General features: G+C 56.7%; 1 protein-coding gene across 1 annotated transcript; it reads right to left on the reverse strand.

The window, feature by feature from the left end:
• Window positions 1-441: 441 nt before the first annotated feature.
• LOC130044691 (unconventional myosin-Ig-like) lies at window positions 442-15,363 on the reverse strand. Its single transcript, XM_056137322.1, has 21 exons — window positions 15,282-15,363; window positions 15,100-15,193; window positions 13,796-13,961; window positions 13,575-13,628; window positions 12,854-12,949; window positions 11,616-11,735; window positions 10,948-11,172; window positions 10,699-10,844; window positions 9,959-10,073; window positions 9,692-9,862; window positions 9,544-9,614; window positions 7,755-7,829; window positions 7,472-7,604; window positions 6,736-6,902; window positions 6,328-6,535; window positions 2,607-2,830; window positions 2,127-2,271; window positions 1,533-1,637; window positions 1,176-1,289; window positions 856-1,010; window positions 442-598 (listed from the first exon to the last, which is right to left on the reverse strand). The coding sequence occupies exons 1-21, from the start codon at window positions 15,346-15,348 to the stop codon at window positions 442-444; spliced, it is 2,808 nt and encodes a 935-aa protein (XP_055993297.1). The 5' UTR covers window positions 15,349-15,363.
• Between the last annotated feature and the right edge of the window lie 6,759 nt (window positions 15,364-22,122).

Consider the following 22,122-nt stretch of genomic DNA (forward strand, 5'->3'; position numbering starts at 1 on the left):
GGACCAAACCCCAAAACCCAGGCAGCTGAGCAGGCAGACGCTCACCTCCTTCACACCAATGGGTGCTGGGGGGGGGGGGGGGATGCTGGCCAGGTGGGCTCTGCTGCCCAGTACAAGGGATCTGGGCCCACCACTGTCTGCGTCCAGGCAGCCCAGCACAGATGCTGTTCCAGGGCAGCTGGTCAGAACCCACCTGGCTTGTGTCTGCCCAGCGCCTCCATGGGCCTCTGCCAGGATGGGACCAAGTGAGGGGCGCTGTGCAGCTGGGGCGGGACCGGCCACAGGCTGTGAGGACGTGCAGGCCCCAGGGAGGCCGGCCCGGCCCCTGCAGGCCCACCGACTCCTGCGGCAGGCGTGCTGGGGGACTCTGGGGCGCAGGGCCGCAGGGGGCACACACCCAGCCGGGCAGAAAACCAACGTTCTTTATTGAGCTGGGGCCACTCAGGGGCCCGGCCAGAGCAGGGTGAAGGCCCCGCGGGCGCAGCGGAAGTCGGGCTGGGCCTGCTCCGGGCCACGCTCCACCGATACCAGGCGCCTCGTCCCGCGCTGGCTCAGGGGGATGCAGTCGGACACGCGCACGGCCAGCGGGCGGCCCTGCCTGGGGACAGGGCGGCGGGTCAGGGCGCCTAGTGGGCCGGGGGCAGCTCGCCCCTGGGGACACGGGGGTGGGACAGCTCACCCCTGGGGGCACGGGGCTGCAGGGAGCTCGCTCCTGGGGACGCGGGGGCCAGGATAACTCGCCCCTGGGGACACGGGGGCCAAGGCAGCTCGCCCTTGGGGACACGGGGTTGGGGGCCGGGACAGCTCTCCCCTGGGGACGCGGGGGGCGCGGGGAGGGCAGGCAGGACAGCTCACCCCTGGCAATGTGCGGCCAGCACGCCCACCAGCTCTCCCACACGGTTGTCCTGTGGGGGCTGCGCACAGTGCAGACACACCACCAGATCGTCGTGGCCCTGTGCGTGCAGCACCACCAGCTGGTCCCGCCCACTGGTCACGCTCAGTCCGGTCACCTGAGTGAGGGAAGGGTCAGGGTACGCACCACCCCGCGTACACAGCCAGGACGGACGTTCTTCTTCCTTCCGAGCCCCCAGGACACACTCTTGCCCCACCCTGCGTGGGGGATCTGCAGAGGGAGCAGAGGGTAGGGGTGCGCAGGAGGTGGGGGGGACGCTCACCTCATGGATGGGCAGTGCCCGCATCACGCGGTACCGCCGGCCGGGCTCCAGCTTGTACAGGTGCCGGTCAGTGAGTAGGAGCGCCCGGTCCCGGCGCTTGCTGAAGCGGTTCACCTGCAGGGTGGCCATGGGGGTCACTTGTCCACACTTGGGGCACTCTGTGGGGGTGGCCGGCTGCTCCCTTCCTTACCTCTGATGGCAGGAGTTTTAGGAGCAGTGGACAGCCCTGAGCTGGGGCTGCCCTGTTGCCCCCCGCCTGGTCCTGCCCACTGTCCCCTGGCCCTTGCCTCCTTGGTACTGCTTGTCCCTTGCACCCCACCCTGGCCGTGCCCCCCCACCCTGGGGAGCCCTCCTTACCTTCCGGACGTGGCAGGAGAAGAGAACCGTGCTGAAGCCGTCCTTCTCCCTCAAGCTCCTCAGCTGCTGAGCAAACAGATCTGAGGCTGCAGGGTTGTCTGTGGCCTGCGGACAGAGGGACCAGCTGGCACAGGGTCCTCAGTACCCCTTGTGGACAAGCTATCGCCCTTCCCCTAGGGCTGACCCCGGCCAGCCGGCTGCTCCCCAGGCCTCAGATGCATGCCCATCCCCCTCTCAACCCCTGGGTCTCCGGGGGGGTCTTTGCTGCTGGGAGGCCCAGGCCCAGCAGGGTCAGACACGTTTCCACGCAGGGCCTGGGACTCACTCCCGCCACCACGGGCTCTGCCTGGGAACCGGGGGGCGTGCTGGGAGCGGGGGCTGCGCTGAGAGCAGGGTGCAGGCTAGCAGGGGGAACATCTGGAGGGCAGCTGTGAGCACTGCAAGGCTGAGTGAAGAGACCCTGCGACTGCAAAGAGCAGAGAAGGGCAGGACCCATGGACAGACAGACAAACAGACAGACAGACAGGAGGGAGAACGCAGCTGGGCTGGGCAGGGCCGCGGCTCCCCCGGCTCTCTGCAGCTGCCAACACTCACCGAAGACAAGTAGTCCTGGCTCCAGGCCCGCTGGCAGCCCCAGTCCGGCCGCAGCCCCTGCAGGGCACCCATGGCCGCAACCTTGGCTTTGATCTGGGCCACATCTGAAGGGGGGATGTTCTTTATCAGCTGCCACGCCCGCCACCTGCAGGGGTCAGAGGGCGTCGTGCATTCCTGTCCAGGTCCCATGCATCCCATGCAGGCTTTGCCTCTCTGGGGCCTGCTGCCCCCTGCAGGAGGTCTCAGGGCCTCTGCCAGAGAACTCCCGCCCAGCCCCCCAGGCCCGCTCAGAGGCAGTGTCCCCATTCCCGAAGCCCGGGCCTGACCCCCCCCCCCACCCCCTGGCACAGCAGGGGTATCACGGGCTCCAGGCAGCTCGGGGCAGGCACAGCGGCTTCTCCCACGAGGGTCCCTGTGTCCCCGAGGGGCTCCGATCCTGCTCCCCTTCACCCAGCAGACGCTGGCGGTCTGAGTGGTTACCTGAGGAAGAGCACCTGGCAGGTGTCCTGGAAAGGCTGCAGCACGGCGGGGGGCGGGGGCCAGACCATGTCCCGCCCATACAGCGGGGGCTGCCGCTCGGCCTGGAACTGCTGCTGCAGCCTGGCCAGGTGGGCGCGCACCTTGTGTCTCCGGAAGCAGCGCATGATGGTGTAGACGGCCCGGAGCCGCCGGCAGCGCCACCGGGCCAGGGTGCCCCGCCACGCCTGGGGAGAGGACGGAGGGAGCCCTGGGTCAGGCCTCGCTGGGCCCCACGACGCCCCTTCCCCTACAAGCACTGCTTCTCTCTGAAGCTCTCCCTCACCCCAGCCTGAGACTCTGGCTACGTCTGGGGCTCTGCCAGGAGCAGGTCCTAGAAAGAGCGGTTCTCGCCACTGCCCTGAAGTTGCCATTCCAGGGCTGGAGAGAGTGCAGTGTGGATGGCCTTTGCCTTGCACAGGACCGGCCTGGGTTCAATCCCCAGCACCCCATACCATCTTCTGAGCCCTCCCTGAATCCAGAGCCAGGAGTGAGCCCTGAGCACTGCCGGGTGTAGCCCCCAAAAGAAGAAGCTGTGATTCCTACAGCTGGGCACCCCCACGTCCTCTGTGAGGTTGGGGGCACGCTCTCTCCTACAAATGCATCTGACCTGCTTTCGGCTGACTTTGGGCTTATAGGAAAAGTGAGACAGAAGGCTACCCCAGGGCGACCCAGAAATAAGCCCCTCCCAGGGACAGCAGCCTCGACTGGAAGTTGACAGGGCGTGGACACTGCCGGATGGCCCAGCAATGAAGCACAAACTTTCGAGAAACCCTGTGCTTGAGATCATGATATTGTGACAGATTCAAAATGGGGGGCTGGAGCGATAGCACAGCAGGTAGGGCGTCTGCCTTGCACGCAGCCAACATGGCCGACCCGAGTTCGATTCCTCCACCCCTCTCGGAGAGCCCGGCAAGCTACCGAGAGTATTCGATATGCCAGACACAGTAACAACAAAGTCTCCAATGGAGACGTTACTGGGCCCGCTCGAGCAAATCGATGATCAACGGGAGGGCCTTTACTTTACTTTACTCAAAATGGGGGGTTGGAGCGATAGCACAGCGGGTAGGGCATTTGCCTTGCACGCGGCTGACCCAGGTTCGATCCCCAGCATCCCATATGGTCCCCCCAGCACCGCCAGGAGTCATTCCTGAGTGCATGAGCCAGGAGTAACCCCTGTGCAAAGCTGGGTGTGACTCAAGAAAAAAAATACCAAAATGGGTATCTGGCTGTTGGTTTGGTTTGGGGGCCATACCCACTGGTGTTCAGGGGCCACTCCTGGCTTGGAGGTTGGGAGTGCTCCCTGCAGTGCTTGGGGACCATATGGTGCCAGGGATAAAACCCAGGCATCCCCATGCTACAGCCCTTGGAACATCTCTGCTGCACCCAAGTCACCCCATATGTTAAGGGAGATAAATGAAACGTATTGTCACTGATGGGTTCGGTACTTTGAGGGGTGTTTGGGATATTCCTTTCAGTTCTGGGAGAACCTGTCACAACTCAAGATGGAACCAGGGTCAAGCCAAGAGCCTCACTCCAGCCCTCTGGGTTCCAGGTTTTTTTAATTGCTGTTTTTGGGATACCCTGGCAGTGCTCAGGGCTTACTCCTGGCTCTGTGCTCAGACATCACTCCCGAGGGTCCAGGGGACCTCTTGCTGTGGTGGTGGTAGGACACATGCAAGGCAAATGCCTTAAGCCCTGCACTGTATCTGGAGAGGGAGGGGCATGGGGCGAGCTTAGTGATAGCGCTCAGGAGACCCGATCTAATTCCCGGTCCTGAAAAAAAAAGAAAAATGGTAAGAAGATGTCATATTTGGGGCTGGAGAGCGTTTAAAGGACTGGGCATATGCTTTGTGCAAAGCAGGAGGCCTGGGTCCCCAAGCACTGTCAGGAGTGAGCCCTGAGCACTGAACTAGGAATATCCCCCAAGCACTGCTGGTTGTGAGCAAAAACGAAACAAAAAATAATAAAGTAAAAAAGATGCCATGGTAACAATAGGGCACTGACCTACATATTAGATACTGAGATGTATTTTTTATTTTGTCAGTGTTAGAGTTCTCAAACTGCTGATGTGAATTTGGATCTAAAAATTAAAATACTAGTTCTTAGAATATGCTTCCTGAAATAGGGTCCTATGATGTGATTCCACACACACACACACACACACACACACACACACACACACACACACTCCTTTATGTGAATGTGGAGAAAAAGTGAGTACACAATCGTCACCATTTAAATCTTTCAGCGTTGCTGCTAAAGCGATAAAAAGTTATGGGGAGAGGTGGATAACAACAAGATGATTTTTGAGCAGACGTTAAGGGATTTCAGCTCCTAAATAACCGGTTCCCAGGCTGGAGCGATGGTACAGCGGCCGGCCCGGGTTCCATCCTCGGCAGCCCACGTGCTTCCCTGCTACTAAGCTCCGAGTCTCTGAGCACCGCCCGGTGTGACCCCCAAACCAAATCATACCAAGCGTTTGTATTCCAGGCACCAGGCGGCGCTGTGGGCGCGGGCAGCGGCGGGTTCTCCACTAGCCCTGCTACCTGCCCAGTGGAGGACAAAGGAAGGAAGCCAGAGGCTCCCAAATTCTCACGCCTCCAGATCTTGTTTGGAGCCCCTCGATTGGCCGCAGCCTGAAGCTGGGGACCACGGAACCAAGGTGACCTGGGAGGCACCCACACTTGTTGCCTGAGTAGCGCTGGGGCGGCCCCTACTGTCCCCAGGGTTCCTGTCCACCCTGGACGCTCGGTGCGCAGAGCTCACACCCCTCCCACCCGTTAGCGGAGCCGCCCCGCCCCGCCGCGCCCCGCCCCGAACCACCCCGCACGCCACGCCCCTTCTGGCCCCGCCCACAAGACCGCATACCAATGCTTGAGCCTCTTGGCCCGCCCATAAAGCCCCGCCCACAAGGTCGCGAACCTTTGCTTGATCCCTCTGGGCCCCGCCCACACGCCACGCCCCTCCTGGCCCCGCCCACAAGACCGCATACAAATGCTTGAGCCTCCGGGCCCGCCCACAAAGCCCCGCCCACAAGGTCGCGTACATTTGCTTGATCCCTCTGGGCCCCGCCCACACGCCACGCCCCTTCTGGCCCCGCCCACAATACCGCATATCAACGCTTGAGCCTCTGGGCCCGCCCATAAAGCCCCGCCCACAAGGTTGTGTACTTTTGCTTGATCCCTCTGGGCCCCGCCCACACGCCACGCCCCTTCTGGCCCCGCCCACAAGATAGCATACCAGCGCTTGCGCCTCTGGGTCAGCTCACAAGATCGTGTACCATTGCTTGATCCCTATGGGCCCCGCCCACAGGCCACGCCCCTCCTGGCCCCGCCCACAAGACCGCATACCAACGCTTGAGCCTCTGGGCCCGCCCATAAAGCCCCGCCCACAAGGTCTCCTACCTTTGCTTGAGCCCTCTGGGCCCCGCCCACACGCCACGCCCCTTCTGGCCCCGCCCACAAGACCACATACCAATGCTTGAGCCTCTGGGCCCGCCCATAAAGCCCCGCCCACAAGGTCACGTACCTTTGCTTGATCCCTCTGGGCCCCGCCCACACGCCACGCCCCTTGCGCCACGCCCACACGCCGGTGCTTGCCCCGCCCCCTATGCCACGCCCATACGAGTCTCGCCCACGGCTTGCTCCGCCCCGGCCCCGGCCCCGCCCCGACCCCCCCTCACCTTCTGCAGCAGCAGCACGATGATGGGGATGAGGCGGGCTCTGCTCTGCTCCAGCGTGACCAGAGTTCGGGGCGAGCGGATGAACAGCTTGCTGTGGCCGAAGGCCACGTCGTCCTGTAGCCCGTGCTGCTCCAGGAGGGCGGCCACGGCTGCCCGGTCGGAACCCAGCAGGTGGTTGGGCCACGTGTACTCACAAGTCATCTTGTACCTGTCACCGCAGGACCCGCAGAGGATGTGAGCCCCCCGGGGTGAGCCCCCCCTTGGCGCACCCTCCGGCCCATCCCCGGCCGCACCTGCCCTACCGGCCCCTGCCGCCCCACCTGGCCCAGCCCTGCTGCTGTGCTCCGCCTCCACGCCCTTGGCTCACTGGCCTCTGCCGCACGCAGGGACAGGAGAGGGGGTCTGTACCTGAGCAGAAAGCGGGAGTAGGGCTGGCGGGAGGCAAAGCCGGCCCTGCGGACCCTCACATTCTCCAGCAGCCCCAGGTACGTGACCTGGTGGCAGCAGTGACTCTCATCCAGCCTCCTGGCCACCTTGTCCTCGTTGGGCTTGATACAGCGAACATAGAAGGGCTCCTGCCAGGGACAGGACAGTGTGGGCTGGCCACTGCCGCAGGCCTGGAGCACTGGGACAGGAGAGCTGTGCGCAGTGGGGAGGAGGGGAGCTCAGGGTGGTGGTGGAGCAGGGCCTGAGGCTGGGTAGCACAGAACAGGCCCCCGAGACCAGTCGATCTGGGAAGCTGTGCCCACCCATCCCATCTCTCACTTCATAGGCTCTCAGGCTGTCCTGGGTATTGTCCAGTCACCCTGGCCCACTGTGGCACCTGCCTCTTAGCTTCCTAAGACAGTGCTCCTATCCGGTGCTCCCACCCAGGGCTCCTTGCTCAGTGCTCCTGCCCAGTGTTCCTGTCCACATGCTCCTATACCACTGAACCAGCTTATGGCTTCCCCTGTAGTCCCTGTGACCCCAGGGCCATGACCCTCAAACTCAGAGCAGGAATCCCTAGACCTCACCAGAAATCCCACAATCAGATTCTGCTGTTCCCACCGTGAGAGGTATAAGTGCAACACACTGGGTGGCCACAACCTCCCCCAGGACACACGGTTGCGGGTCAGGCAGAGACAGTGGCTCTGGGAGGCCATACCTTGGAGGCCAAGTTCTCCACCAGGGCCACCATGGAGTTCTTGAAGAGCGTGCCTGCTGTCAGGGGCCTCCTGGTCACCTCAGTGATGTCCTGCTGCCCGTCCGGCCACATGGCCCGCACGATGGGGTCCTTGCTGTGGACACAGGCTGAATGCCCAGCTGCCCTGCCTCAGCCCTTGAAGCCCCATGGCCTTTGGGCGGGGCTGGGGGGTGGGCTCAGAACTGAGCGGCCTGAGCCTCTGGCCTGCAGCCACCCCTGTTGAATGCAGCGGGTGCCCCGTTACCTGTTGTACAGGAGCCGCTTGAAGTCCTGAAAGAGGGAATCTCTGTTCTTGTCGATGAAGCCCTCCACCGAGTACCTGCGGGCACAGGCCTGTGAGGGTGTCTGCGAGCCCCTTGCCCCACCTGCCCGGCTCTCTCTCCCATGCTCCCCTGAGTCACCCGCGCTCCCAGGGAGAACACTTCTTCCAAAGGCGCACTCACGACGAGTTACTCGAGCTCTCTGTGCTTGCTGTGCCAGACCAGGCTCAGCACAGTTTCCATGAGTCTCGGTGACGGCCACCAGCCGCACCTCATGAGCACTGAGGACTCAGACTCCACTGCCTTGTTCCTCGCTAGAAAGCTCAGTGCCACAGTCTAGGTTCTACTTCTGGCGGGCTCAGGCAGCTGCCCGGACCTGGCTCCACGGAGCTCCCACCTCCACCCCATACGATCTTGGGCCCCAGTGCATCCAGTGACTTCTGCGTGGGAGGGTGCTCAGACTATGGACTGGTGAGCAAGCGTCTGAGCACGACCACAATGGGAATGTGACATGAGCCTGCAAGAGCACTGCAGTGAGAGCACCGTGATCCCTGAAGCACGGGAGCACCACAGCTCGAAAGCGCACACACAGACATCCAGGGGTGAGCAGTGCCACTGGCCACCAGGACAGCAGCAGGCGACTAACTTCAGGGCTTGCATGTGGGTCTGGTCAGCAGATCTGACCGACATCCTGTGTTCCGTTCATCCCATCCTATTCTTCTGTTCCTTTGTTCTGTTACTGGACCACACCTGGTGGTGCTCGGGCCTCTATGCTCAGGCTCTGTGCTTAGAGCTCACTCCTGGCTCTGTGCTCAAGGAACACTACTGGCAATATTTGTGGAACCATATGCAGTGCCAGGAATTGAAGCGGGTTGACCGCGTGCAAGGCAAACATCTTATCCACATACTAGCTCTCTAGCCCAGATAAAGATCTTTATTTGTTTACTATGATCGATTATTTTTTTTGCGTTTTGGGTCACACCTGGCGATGCACAGGGGTTACTCCTGGCTCTGTACTCAGAAGTTACTCCTGGCAGTGCTCAGGGGACCCTATGGGATGCTGGGAGTCAAACCCGGGTGGCCGCGTGCAAGGCAAACGCCCTACCCACTGTGCTATCTCTCCAGCCCCCTGATCTATTATTTTTTGACCATTTCTAAAGCTGCCCGGGGATCAACGCAGGCCGGCGGCAAGGTTACACACACCTTATCTGCACTAGCACTCTGTTTTCCAGGGGAACACTTTTATTAATCTATCTTTTATTTTGGGGTCATGCCCAGCAGGGCTCAGGGGTTCCTCCTACCTCTGTGATGAGGAATCACTGCTGGGAATGTTCATGACTACATGTGGTGCCAGGGATGAAACCGGGGTTGGCTGCATCCAAACAGCACCCACTCCGTTATCTCTATGACCTGGACAGGTGTTGCGTCAAGTTCCCCCAAAGATACACCTGTACTTGAAACTACTGTTTCAAGGGTCACTCCCTGATTTTTCCCTTGCGAGTCCGGTGAGGGGTTTGATTTCTGTGTTTTCGGAAGGGGGTGGGGGCGGCTGCGGACCGAGTGGGCAGGGAGGGCTCTTGCCTTGCTCGAGGCCGACTGGGGTCGGAGCCCGGACCCCCAGATGGAGCAGCCGGGCGTAAAAATTCCTGGGGTAGACAGAGCCAGGGCAGAAGCAAGCGCTGAGCACAGCCGGGTGTGGCCCCCTCAGGAGAGCGTGGGAGGGGGGCGCAGGGGTGCTACCCCTCTTCCACCCCCTGCCCGCACCCGCCTTACGTGACGTCCCCCGCGTAGTGCTTGATGCGGAAGTCCCGGCCGAACTCCATGGTCTTGTCGGTGGGGCACAGCTGTGGGGCAGCACAGGTGAGCAGGGTGGGCGCGGCCCGGGCCCCGCCCGCACCGAGGGCGCGCGGCGCGGGCGCACCTGGCGGCTGCAGTAGTGCGGGTGGTGGCGGTGGTGCGTGTCCAGCGTCTGCAGGAAGAGGCGGTCGGTGACGGTGCCCGCCGTGCAGCAGGCCTCCTCCAGCACGGCCAGGATGCCGCGGTGCGGCCGCTCCACCAGCTCCACGATGGCCGCGTTGTTGAAGTACTCCACCTGCACACAGTGAACCGAGCCGCCAGCACCTCCTCGCGCGCCCCGTGCGCCCCGTCCCACCGACGCCCCGCCCGCGGCCGCCCCCGCCGCACTCACCGCCTGCCAGGCGATGCCCTCCCGCTCGTACTCCTCCTGCTCCTGCTTCAGGATGAGCTGGATGAAGAGCTGCTGCAGCTTCTCGTTGCAGTAGTTGATGCAGAGCTGCTCAAAGCTGTCGGCGGGCCGCGCCCAGCAACGTGCTTCACTGCACTGGCTCTGGCTCTGGGGATTCCCCCCCCCCCACCACCTCCCTCTGCCCCCGCCTCTGCTCACACCCTTCAAAGCAGTTTTGGGGGGCTGGAGCGATAGCACAGTGGGGAGGGCGTTTGCCGTGCACGCTGCCAACCCGGGTTCAGTTCCCAGCATCCCATAGGGTCCCCAGAGCACCGCCAGGAGTGATTCCGGAGTGCAGAGCCCTGAGCATCGCTGGGTGTGACCCAAAGAGAAGAAAATAAATAAAAGGAAAGGCTCTCTTTCTCTCCCCGAAGCAGTTTTTGGTTTGGATCAGGTGTTGGGGTCACACCGACCGTGCTCAGGGCTTACTCCTGCCTCTGCACTCAGGGATCACGCCTGGTGGGGCTCGGGGAACCCTGGAAAATGTCAGGCATCCCTCACTTAAAGGGAAGTGAGCCCAAGATTTTGTCTTCCTGGTCACCGCCAGGTGGACAGCACAGCATGAGGCATGAGGCAGGGAGCAGTGGGGGCAGTCCCCAGGGAGCCTGTTCCCTTCCCAGGGGCACTCCTGAGAAGAAGGGGGCCCTAGTGGGGAGCGAGTGGGGGTGTCCTTGGTCACCCACCTGTTGACTGGGAGCACCTCGAAGCCGTAAATGTCCAGCACACCGATCACCGTGTCCTTCCCGTGGCGCCTGGGGTCCCGGTCCCGAGGCTCCATGACACCGTTGATGCGAGCCACGACCCACTCGAAGAGTCGCTGGTAGATAGCCTGCGAGGACGCCAGGAGCCTGTTACCAGGGCTGCATCTGGCCCTGACCCCTTCGGGAAGGCTGCTTGGGTCCCACCAACCCTGCCTCCTTCTCCCGGAAAACCTTAGCACAGGCATCGCGGGCATAGCTGGCCTCCGCCGACGTGTGGCCCTTCTCAATGAGCTCCCGGCCTCCCGAGGCCACGGTGCGGGACAGCAGACAGCGCAACAGCATGTCCCGGGGCGTGGCGGTCAGCTCAGCCACATGGTCCACCAGCTCCTCTGCCGCCACTGCCACATGTCCTTGCTCTGGCCCGTCCTCTGCCGTCTCCACAAACTCGATGTTTCCCTGGTGAAGGGAAGCGTGAGGGGCCTGGGCTCCCTGCTCCCTGCTGGAGGGGTGGAGGAAGGGAGGCCAGTGCAGGCGGGCAGAGCTGCCTTAGACAGCCGAGACGGGCCCGCGCCTTCCCCAAGACCCCCGGACTCCTGACGGATCCCACTGCATGACTGCAGCCGCGTTCTGCCCCTCCTGCTCCTCCAGATCCCGCGGACCAGAGGCTCAGAGGCAGCGAGTGACCCGCCAAAGCCACCCAGCTCCGGAATGACAGAAGACGCTGGCACACCAAGCACAGCCTCATCGCTGGGCCCGACATGCCTCGTTCTGAGCAGGAACGAAGCTCAGGCCGGAGCCTCAGCCAAAGCCATTGCATTTTCAGCAGAGGGGAGCTGACCAGAGGCCTCCCAGGCCGCTGTCTGTGCAGTGGGAACGCCCCAGCCCCCTTGGTGGCTCACCAGGTGCAGTATGGCAGCCAGGACCCGGCGCACGGAGCACACCTCCTCTGCACTGAACCCAATCACCCGCATGGCCTCTTCCACCGCCTGGTGGTGGCTCCTCTCATCCGTGTCCAAGGCCTGGGGGCGAAGGGACTCAGCACACCAGGGCCAGACTGGACCCCAATCCCTCTGTCCCCGCACTGACCTCCCCCCAAGACCATCAGTCAGGGCCCCAGACGACGCCCCAGTGAACAGCTGCCTCGTGCCTGCACCAAGACTGCGGGACAGGGATGGATCAGCCAGGCTCACAAAGAGCTCAGCCCCGCCCCACCTACACTGAGCCCCGCCCCGCTCACACTGAGCCCCGCCCCATTCACACTGAGCCCCGCCCCATTCACACTGAGCCACGCCCCCACCTACACTGAGCCCCGCCCCACTCACTGAGCCCCGCCCCCACCTACACTGAGCCCCGCCCCATTCACACTGAGCCCCGCCCCTACCTACACTGAGCCCCGCCCCACTCACACTGAGCCACGCCCCCACCTACACTGAGCCCCGCCCGCTCACACTGAGCCCCGCCCCATTCACTCTGAGACCCGCTCCCACCTACACTGAGCCCTGCCTCACTCACACTGAGCCCCGCCCCACTCACACTGAGCCCCATCCCGCCCACACTGAGCCCCGCCCCCACCTACACTGAGCCCCGCCCCGCTCACACTGAACCACGCCCCCACCTACACTGAGCCCCGCCCCACTCACACTGAGCCCCGCCCCCACCTACACTGAGCCCCGCCCCACTCACACTGAGCCCCGCCCCACTCACACTGAGCCCCGTCCCGCCCACACTGAGCCCCGCCCCCACCTACACTGAGCCCCGCCCCACTCACTGAGCCCCGCCCACTCACATTGAGCCCCGCCCCGCTCACACTGAGCCCTGCCCCGCTCACACTGAGCCCCGCCCCCACCTACACTGAGCCCCGCCCCACTCACACTGAGCCCCGCCCCACTCACACTGAGCCCCGTCCCGCTCACACTGAGCCCCGCCCCCACCTACACTGAGCCCCGCCCCACTCACTGAGCCCCGCCCCACTCACACTGAGCCCTGCCCCCCTACACTGAGCCCTGTCCCGCCCACACTGAGCCCCGCCCCCACCTACACTGAGCCTCGCCCCACTCACACCGAGCCCAGCCCTGCTCACTCTCGGCCCTGCCCACCTACACCGAGCCCTGTCCCCCTCACGCTGAGCCCCGCTCACACTGAGCCCCGCTCCCTGGCGGGTGAAGTTGTACAGCGCAGGACTTCTCTGCAGGTGCAGCGCTCGCAGCTCCTCGTCCTCACACCCTCTCAGCATCTGTGGGACCATGGCACCCTCAGTTAGGGTCCCTGAGTGCCGGCTGTTCCTCTACCTCCACAACTCGCCCCTCCCGGGCATCCAGAGATGGTGTGGACATTGCCAACGAGCTGGTAGCTCTCACTTTGGAGATCAGAGTCCACTAGAGTGAAAAGCTGTCTGACACAGCACCCAGTGGTTCCGACCCATATTTGGCTGGTTCTGATCCCTCTCCAGGAGAAACAGGCTAAATGCCCCTCTGGAACAAGCAGAAAGAGCCCCCAGTTGTACCCAGAGCTACCATCCTCCCCCTCCCCCCACATGGTCTTAGCACCCCCAAGGGAGTGGGGGTGCCCACACTGGGGAACACTGGTACTGAACCCAGTCTATAAGAACCCACATCAGGGGTCATGCAGTGTAGACACTGTCCAAGACCAGGTAGAAGCAACTTTAGCGACTGACACAGCTTCAAACAGGGGATCGGTCTCACTCAGTGGATCTGCCAGTGTAGACTTCCAGCATCCTCAGAGCACCCACTAAGTGAGCCAGACCTGATTTAGACGCAGGTCAGTCATGGCGTAGACACAGCCTCAGTGAAGCTGGGTAGGGAGGGTGGTGGGGTGGCCCTGCCCCCCATGTAGCCTACCTGGTAGAAGGAGTGGAAGTTCCTCTCCCCCACGTGCTGCTTGAGGACCCGGGACTGTAAGGAGAGGGGGTGACTGAGTGAGGCTTCCACTGCCCCAAGCACAGCAGGAGGCGGGGGCTTGCTGGGGAGTCCTGGGGCCCTGAGGAGGAACTAAGTGCGGGTGCCCGGCCAGGACACTTGCCAGGGACCTGGGCATGGCAGGGGCTGTGCGTCATGCCCACCTTCTCCAGCAGGTAGCTGTGGATGTGCCCGCCGATGGGGTCCCCTTTGAAGTCGAAGTTGATGTCCATGTACTTGCCGAAGCGGCTGGAGTTGTGGTTGCGGTTGGTGCGTGCATTGCCGAAGGCCTCCAGCACGCAGGTAGACTTGAGCAGCACCTCCTTGACCCTGGACGGTGGGGGCGGGGGACTGTCATGAGGCAGGCCCCTTGCTGTGGGGATGCAGCCCACTCCAGCCCTCTCCGTGTGAGGACCTGCAGTCTGCGGTGGCCTTCACTCGGCTGCCCCGCGCACTCCAGGGACAGGGAGCCTTCCTCACAGATGCTTGGAAATGTTGCTGCCACACAGCTGTGAGGCATGAGCTGGTGTGAGGTGGTGCGAGATAGTGTGAGGTGTGAGGTGTGGGCTGGTGTGAACTGGTGGGAGGTGTGAGTTGGTGGGAGGTGTGAGTTGGTGGGAGGTGTGAGCTGGTGAGGTGTGAGCTGGTGTGAGGTGTGAGCTGGTGAGGTGTGAGCTGGTGTGAGGTGTGAGCTGGTGAGGTGTGAGCTGGTGTGAGGCGTGAGCAGGTGTGAACTGGTAGGAAGTTGAGATGGTGTAAGCTGGTGTGAGGTGTGTGCTGGTGTGAGGTATGAGCTGCTGTGAGCTGGTAGGAGGTATGAGCTGGTGTGAGTTGGTGAGAGTTGTGAGCTGGTAAGAGGTGTGAGCTGGTGGGAGGTGTGAGGCTGGTGGGTGTGAGCTGGTGTGAGCTGGTAGGAGGTTGAGATGGTGTGAGCTGGTGGGAGGTGCCGACCCCAGGAAAGCCTCTGCTTCCCAGTACCTCGGCGCTCTCGTTCTTTCCTGAAGGAGACTGCCACAACTTGCATTCCTTCTCCCCCGAGCCCCATCTCATCCCATCTCCACAGGAAGCACTATGTCCCCACGAGTCCCCATGTGTAGGACAGAAGGACTCTGATTTCCAGATTCATACTCTCTACCCAAACCTCCCGCCTACTGTCCGGGGACTTTGTAACCACTGGCCAATACCCCTTCTGTTGGGACCCTTGGGAGGGACTGCTGCAGCGCGGCACCTTGGCAGGGAGGTTTGCAGGGTCCTCAGGGGTGCTCTGGGCTCGGAGCTCAAGGCAGTGACCAGGGGACCGTGTCGTGTGGGGTCACATGCCGTGGCACGTAGGCGCTGGTCTGCCGGACGCTGTCCCCGGCTGGCCGAGCTGCCTGTTCCGAGCATGTGGCGCGTCCTGGAGCCTGTGGGCAGCCGGTGCCCTGAGCCTCACCTCTCCACCTCGTCCCTTTGACGCCCTGAGCCTCACCTCTCCACCTCGTCCCTCTGGCTGGGGTTGGTGACTGCGGCGATGTACTGCATGATGTGCTTGCTGGCCTCCGTCTTCCCTGCCCCGCTCTCCCCTGGGGAGGAAGGGTGAGATCAGTGCCCCCGCCTAGCCCACACCGGCTCGGTCCCCTCCCTGGCACCAGGTGAGGCGGCTGTGCGCACCTGAGATGACGATGTAGGTGTCCCTGGCCCACTGCTTCATGGCGTGGTAAGCAGCGTTGGCCACCATGTAGAGGTGGGGCGGCCGCTCGTACAGCTCGCGGCCCTGGTACTGGGCGATGGCCTCGGCTCCGTACAGGGGCAGCTCCTCATAGGGGTTCACGGACACCAGCACCTCACCTGTTAAGGCGCGGATCGTGATCTCCCTTTAACGACAAAGAGAGTCCAGAGACTGCAAACAGCAAGCAAGGTTTATTGTAAGACTGGCTAGCCAGGGTCAAGCCGCCTACACAGACACACAGGTCAGTTAGGTGAGACAAGACCCCGAACTTCTTCAAAGGGGATCTTATATAGGCCTCCACAGGCCGTTATAGCAAAGCCCGCGCATTTCATAGCCAATAGATTTGTAACAACATATGCTTTCTTAACCAATCCAATTAAGGGTACATCACTTCCTAGCCTATAGTTTAAAGATCAGCATTTTGCGTCGGTGCTTAGGAACTGACAGGTTTTTAAGGCAGTCCTGGGTCTTGCAACATGGGTCTTGTGAGAGACATCCGGTTATCTGGTCTGACCCCCACCCTTTACCTGTACCTGTATCTGAATTCCTTGCTCAGGGGCAGAAAAACCAGTTATTTTGCAGTGCAGGCTCCTATAAAGCGGATCTGAAAAAGGTTATCTAGACCTGTTCCTTGAAAAACAAGTTATTTTGCAATGCAGGTTCCTATTAAGCTAAGCTAAATTAATTCTGGTGGTAGTCCATTTTTGGGCCTGTCCCTTACATTCCTCCCTTTCTCCACTTCATACTGAGGAATCTTCCTCAGCAGGCTGTAAAATCTGATACGGTTGTTTTAGTACCAGTAGCTGGACAGTGTTATTTTGGTGCCTAACAAAGTTCACAAAGCGGTTGAGGACCCAGGGACCAACAGTCACCACGAGCAAGGGGATGACAACCAGTCTGCCTGGAAGCAGGATGGCGGCGGCCTGAGTGGGCCGGCTGGACGTCTGGGTCACCGCAAAGCCATTTGTTCGGAAGTGTTGGCGGCGTTGTCGGACAGCAGCTTTGGGCCACTCTGCTGGGGGACTGCGGGTGCACAGCTCCTGCCAGGCCCAGCCGACCATGGCCTGCAGACTGGCCCCACTCAGCAGCCCGCTTGCTTGCTGCCTCTGCCTCCTGGAGCTCGGGCTGTTGATGTGCACCTTTGCACAGCCTGCCAACCACTCTTCTGCTCAGGACCGAGCGACCAGAGATGAGCATGAGACCCTGCCCCCCAACCACCTGTCCGGGGTGAAGCTCGAGCTGGACGGGCACCTCAACCAGGACTTCCATCAGGAGGTGTTCCTGGGGATGGACACGGACGAATTTGAGGAGGACACCGAGCCGTGCTGGAGCAGCGGGAGCTGATGGTCATCTTCTCCAAGGTGGAAGCTGACACTGACAGGAGGGTAGCTAGCCAAGGAGACTGGTTAAACCAGGACTTGTGCCAGCTTTCCTGGGCCTCCCTTTCTCTTCAGCGCTGCTCAAGGCCCTCCCCGAGCTTGGCCGTGGAGTCTCAGACCATCCCTGTGTGGTCAGTATAGAGAAGCAGCATTTTTCTCCCAACACCACACATAAATCCCCATTCTTCATTGCCTTGGGAGGGGGCCTTTCCTGTCTACCTGCCTACATCCTATTGCCCCTCTCCCCCAGAGATTCCACCACCTTGAATCTTTAAGGGAAAATGGCAGAAGGTCCGTCTTCTGGAGCTGCTTCATGCTGACAATGGGGCGCTGGCCCTGCCTACACAAGGGGTGAAATCTCATGCTACCTCAGCTTTTTAGTGGCCCTCAGCAACGAATTGGTTGGGTTCCTGAAGTTATCTGAAAGAAAAGATCAGTTCGATTAGACTGAGGGATATCACTTTGAAATGGTTAGACCCTGGAGGAGTAGAAGTTCCTTTCTGACCCAGTAAGGACAGAGTTCTCTACCCACAGGTTTCGCTGATAGAAAAATGACTTCCTGTGACCAGATTTTTCTACTGGACACAGAAACACCAAGCAATTCTCTGGCTTTCTCAGTGCAGATTGGAAAAGCTTCTGCCCATACACTGAAGCTATCAATAAGAACCAACAGATATTTATACCTTGGACATATGAGCATTTGATCATTTGCATAAAGCCAAGCTGCGATCCTCCTCTAAGTTCCTTGATGCTGAACAGGTGTTAGGAGAGGAGGATCAAGATTTCCACTAGGTTCATTAATGGCACAGAAAGCACAGTTCTGAGTTACTTCTACCTTACTTGCTACTGAGTCCCTTTAATAATATTCCACTGCATTGGTCCAGGAGTTAGCAACTTTCCTTGTTGGTAAATCATCCATCATCTTCCTTTGGAAACCTCCAATGTCCATCGTTCCTCTTCTGCAGAGCATTCTGGCTTAGAGGAAATATTCTCTGGTGTTAATCCCATGATGCAACCAAAATTAAGAGCTGTTAACATCCTTGTTCTCTTCAAATGACTGTTCACAGAAAATGAGATGCAATACAGAAAGTATAGAAAGAAAATTCACAGTATTTTAGAACTAGATATTAATACAATCTAATTTAACCAGTTTAGATGCCCTTTCTTGACACTTTGGCCAATTCACAAACTGGGGGGAAGCAATTCTGCACTTTGAGATGAGCTTCACCCTAGTAAGACTCTGGCTTCCAATGCTCTGATCAGACAAGTGACAGCATGTATAACATTGAATTCCTTTATAGATTAGTCTGTTTTCCTACAGTCAGTAAACCAAGTTTTATCTAAATTTCCCAAAAGAGGGGGTATCTTTCAGATCAAGATTAGGATAAATTTACTCAATCACCTATGTAGAATTAGAAGCTGGTTCTTACAAAAAAACGAGTTGCAGAAACATGGTTTTCTCTTCACCTTCATTTTAAAACTTTGCAAGATAGTTTTACAAACCTGGCTTGTTCTTTTGCATAAACACAGTAAGATTAGAGAACTCTCCATTTGGGATACCCCATTATTTACTGAGAAGTCCTGGGGATCGGCTAAAGACAGGAGACACACCAAAAGTGACATTAATCTTATCTGGCACATCAGAGCTACCCAGGCCTGGCCAGAAGATGTCCCGTGATGAACTGGATGGATGTCCTTGAGCCTTCAGGTTGAGCTGGATATGGCTTTGGGCCTCATTTTCCACAGAGATGCCCCGGCAGAAAGGAGTCCATCCCATCCCTTCTTCAGGGGTGGGAGAAATCCAGGTTTCCAGGTTTTTCCTTGACACTGAGAGTAGGCCCAGACTGAGTTAGTCATTGCAGAGTCCTAGATTCCTCATTCTCTATAGCAGTGATAATTTCCAGTCTTTTCTTGAGCCGGCCTGCCTCTAGGGTCGCCCTGAGATTTGTAGGGTACTTGAAACAGTACCAGTTAAGTCCCTACTCCTGTCATTTAGACAGATCCCCTGACTGTTTCCCTGGAAGAGGGCTTTGGGGTCCCACAGTTGTTTTTTTTCCTGTCTGCGTGAGGGGTAGACCCTACTACAGAGAGGAAAGACTTATCTGGATTTATGCAAACCAACATAGAGCCATGAAACATCAAAAACATACTGAAGGTGCAAAAGAAGAGAAAAGCAAGCATTTCACTTTACTCACAGAGATGTAATACACCTGTTTGCTGTGAGTCCTAGTCAAAAGAAGCTAAAATCTGTAGAGATAAAGCATACCGTTTAACATGTTTTCAATCCCATGTCAAAACCCTTGATTCCCTGCAACTTTTGAAAAATTCAATTATCTAAGAGCACTGTAACAGGAGTCCGGATGATCCACCTATCGTCTTTTCCATAGATCTTACTGAAAAGGTACTAGAACAATTCTGCATGTGATTTAAAGAGTTTCTTATAACAAAACAATTTGATCAGTTCCTTTTCTTAAACCAACCTCAAACCTCATATACACATTCCTTTTACATACATTCTGTAACTGGATTCCTTTCCTTTTTCCCACTGACATCTCCATCAATTATCTTTCTGACTTAAGACACACATCTATATTCCTAATAGTCATCCCACAAGTTTAACCTCTTATTTTACTGAACTTAGTACAACATGATCTCCCAAGTTTAGACACTAGTTTCCAATCATCTCATTTAACATTGACAAAAATACTCTGAAGTACCATTTCAAAAGCATTACATCAGTTCCATAGATATTTTAAAAGGCTTTAGAGATGCTCACAACTAAAGTTCTTACAACATATATTCACTGGGCAAAAGTTCACTTTACATTAGAAATTAACCAAGAGACATCTTAGAATTCTGATTTCTAGGAAAATACAAAAACAAAAAGATTAAACACTCAGATTACCATAGAACAGAAAGCATTTCACACTTGTGTACAAAGTTCTCTGAAGGTCAGGACTAGGTTGATACCTGGAGACAAAACTTGGCATGAAATAAAGTTATCATAATAATAGCATGCATTTTCACATACAGGACAGGCTGATTAATAGTCAGTAAAAGTTCCCACATTTCCATGAGATTCTCCAGTTTTATCTCAAACTCTATACCAAGGCACAATGCTATGGCTTAACTCTATCAAGATGACATCTGAGATCACTTATAATTCTTTGCTAAGTACCTCTGGAAATTTTAGTTACCAAAAGTCTCAGAGATCAAATAAAAACACTGGTAGGACAGGTTTTGCAGCTAACTTTATAACTCTAGAAACTCATGTTTTAAAATAAACATGAATCTGTTTTTATGTACCACATTATTTCAACTCACAAGATTTTCTAGGTCAAATATTCTAATCCAATGCAGATACAAATATGTACATTGATATAACAGCATAAAACCTTTGAACCACCAATTAATATAAAACATGATAAAACCCTCTTTGACTTAATTTCAATAGTTCTTGTCCCTTAGTTATTTAAATCATAAGCTTTCTACACCAGTTACTTTTACCAATTCCACAAGAATACAAACATGTTCTCAGACACAGAAAAAGCCCTTTAGTTTTTTCCAAACTTTGATATTAGCATAAGAAAAAGCACTTGGACTGTCAATGTTTATGGAAACATAAGAAAACTATTTATGAATATGAGGAAACTTTATTTTAGTGGCTTATGTACCTCTGTTGTTTGTAAAACAGCTAAATTCCTCATTACAATTGGCTGAGGCTTGTAAGATAAAGCCTTGCATTCTCTGGACTCTATTTCACTTTGGTTTCAGGTTCTAGTTCCACAGCTCTTCTAGATAGTACAGATTCTTAAAAGAATTACAACTGTTAACCATTAATGTTCTTCTAATAGGAAATTTAGATTGAGAATTCTGCTTTCTCTGTAGGCTCAACCTTCTGATAAGAAATCTTCATTTAAACCTTGTCAAGCAAGTTCCAAAAACAACTGCATTCCTTAAATCACTGAGTTGCATATCACTGACATCTCTAGAATTTCTACTTCTGATTTCAGCCTGGTCCCAACACTCTAGTGTTCCACATAGAGAGACAGATAGACAGACACAGACAGACAGACAAACAAGACAATGAACTGACTTAAACACCACACATACATGTGCACACATCTGTAGTTGATCGATCAATCTGACCCTTCAAAAAAATGGCAGGGAGAAACTGATGGACTGAGAAAGGAAGGGACTGTCCCCAGGGCGAAGAAACCTTATTGCTGATTGGGAACTCTGCTCCCCATTTCCCAGCCTGACCAGCCAGTCTCCCGCTTGTTAAAAATGGGTCAAGAAAGCACTTTTGTTGATATAAGCCGGCAAAATAAACTATGACAAAGATGTTACCATATATTGGCCAAGGCTAGTTCTGAGGCAGGGAGCTAGTATCATGTTCTTGCATTTTCCTGCCTCTTTTGCTTTGATAATCCTATTTCTTTTGTTACCTGCAAAGATCTGACTGCAGAATGATCTGGTAACGCAAACTGCCATTCACTGTATATTCTTCCCAATATTCTAACTTATACTCAGGCCACGTGGTGTTACAGAGGTCAACAAGATACTCCTTATCTAAACCATCTACTTGGAAGCTCTTCCGGTCCCCTTAGGAGAGGCAAAAGTGATAGACCTGGAGAAAAGTTTTGCCAAGGAACCATCCCTTTTCATAGATTATTGCTTGCAATTAGGAAATCATCTGAGGAGCTTCCAACTAGGTAGTTTTAGATAAGGAGATCTTATTGACCTCTGTAACACCATGTGGCCTGAGTATATTGGGGAAAGATAGCCAGTGAATGGCAGTTTGCATTACCAGATCATTTTGCAGTCAGATCTTTGCAGGTAACAAAAGAAATAGGAGAGTATCAAAGCAGAGGAGGCAGGAAAATGCGAGATCTTATGATAAACTGTTTGACATCAGAAACAAAGAAGCCTATCCCCATGTCTGATAGGAAGGTACTAGTTCCCTGCCTCAGAATTAGCCTTGGCGAAAATATGGTAACATCTTTGTCATAGTTTATTTTGCCGGCTTATATCAACAAAAGCGCTTTCTTGACCCATTTTTAACAAGTGGGAGACTGACTAGTTAGGCTGGGAAATGAGGAGCAGAGTTCCCAATCAGCCGCCCTGGGAACTGTCCCTTCCTTTCTCAGTCCATCAGTTTCTCCCTGCCATTTTTTTGAAGGGTCAGATTGGTCGATCAACTACAGATATGTGCACATGTACGTGTGGTGTTTTCGTCAGTTCACTGTCTGTCTGTCTGTGTCCGTCTGTCTGTGTCTGACTGTCTATCCATCTGTGTGTCTGTGTGGAACACGTGAGTGTTGGAACCAGGCTGAAATCAGAAGTAGAAATTTTAGAGAAGTTAGTGACATGCAACCCAGTGATTTAAGAAATGCAGTTGTTT

The sequence above is a fragment of the Sorex fumeus genome, unplaced genomic scaffold (assembly GCF_029834395.1).
Source record: "Sorex fumeus unplaced genomic scaffold, SorFum_2.1 ptg000123l, whole genome shotgun sequence".
NCBI classification, from domain to species: domain Eukaryota; kingdom Metazoa; phylum Chordata; class Mammalia; order Eulipotyphla; family Soricidae; genus Sorex; species Sorex fumeus.

Bases quoted from the DNA above. Each gene is read 5' to 3' on its own strand.
- LOC130044691 (XM_056137322.1), bottom strand. From the start codon at position 15,348: ATGGTGGCCAACGCTGCTTACCACGCCATGAAGCAGTGGGCCAGGGAC. The intron at 11,173-11,615 runs GTGAGCCACCAA...TCCCTTCACCAG, and splicing joins TGGCTGCCATACTGCACCTG to GGAAACATCGAGTTTGTGGA. The intron at 1,638-2,126 runs GTGAGTGTTGGC...CTCTGTCCGCAG, and splicing joins GCCAGGACTACTTGTCTTCG to GCCACAGACAACCCTGCAGC.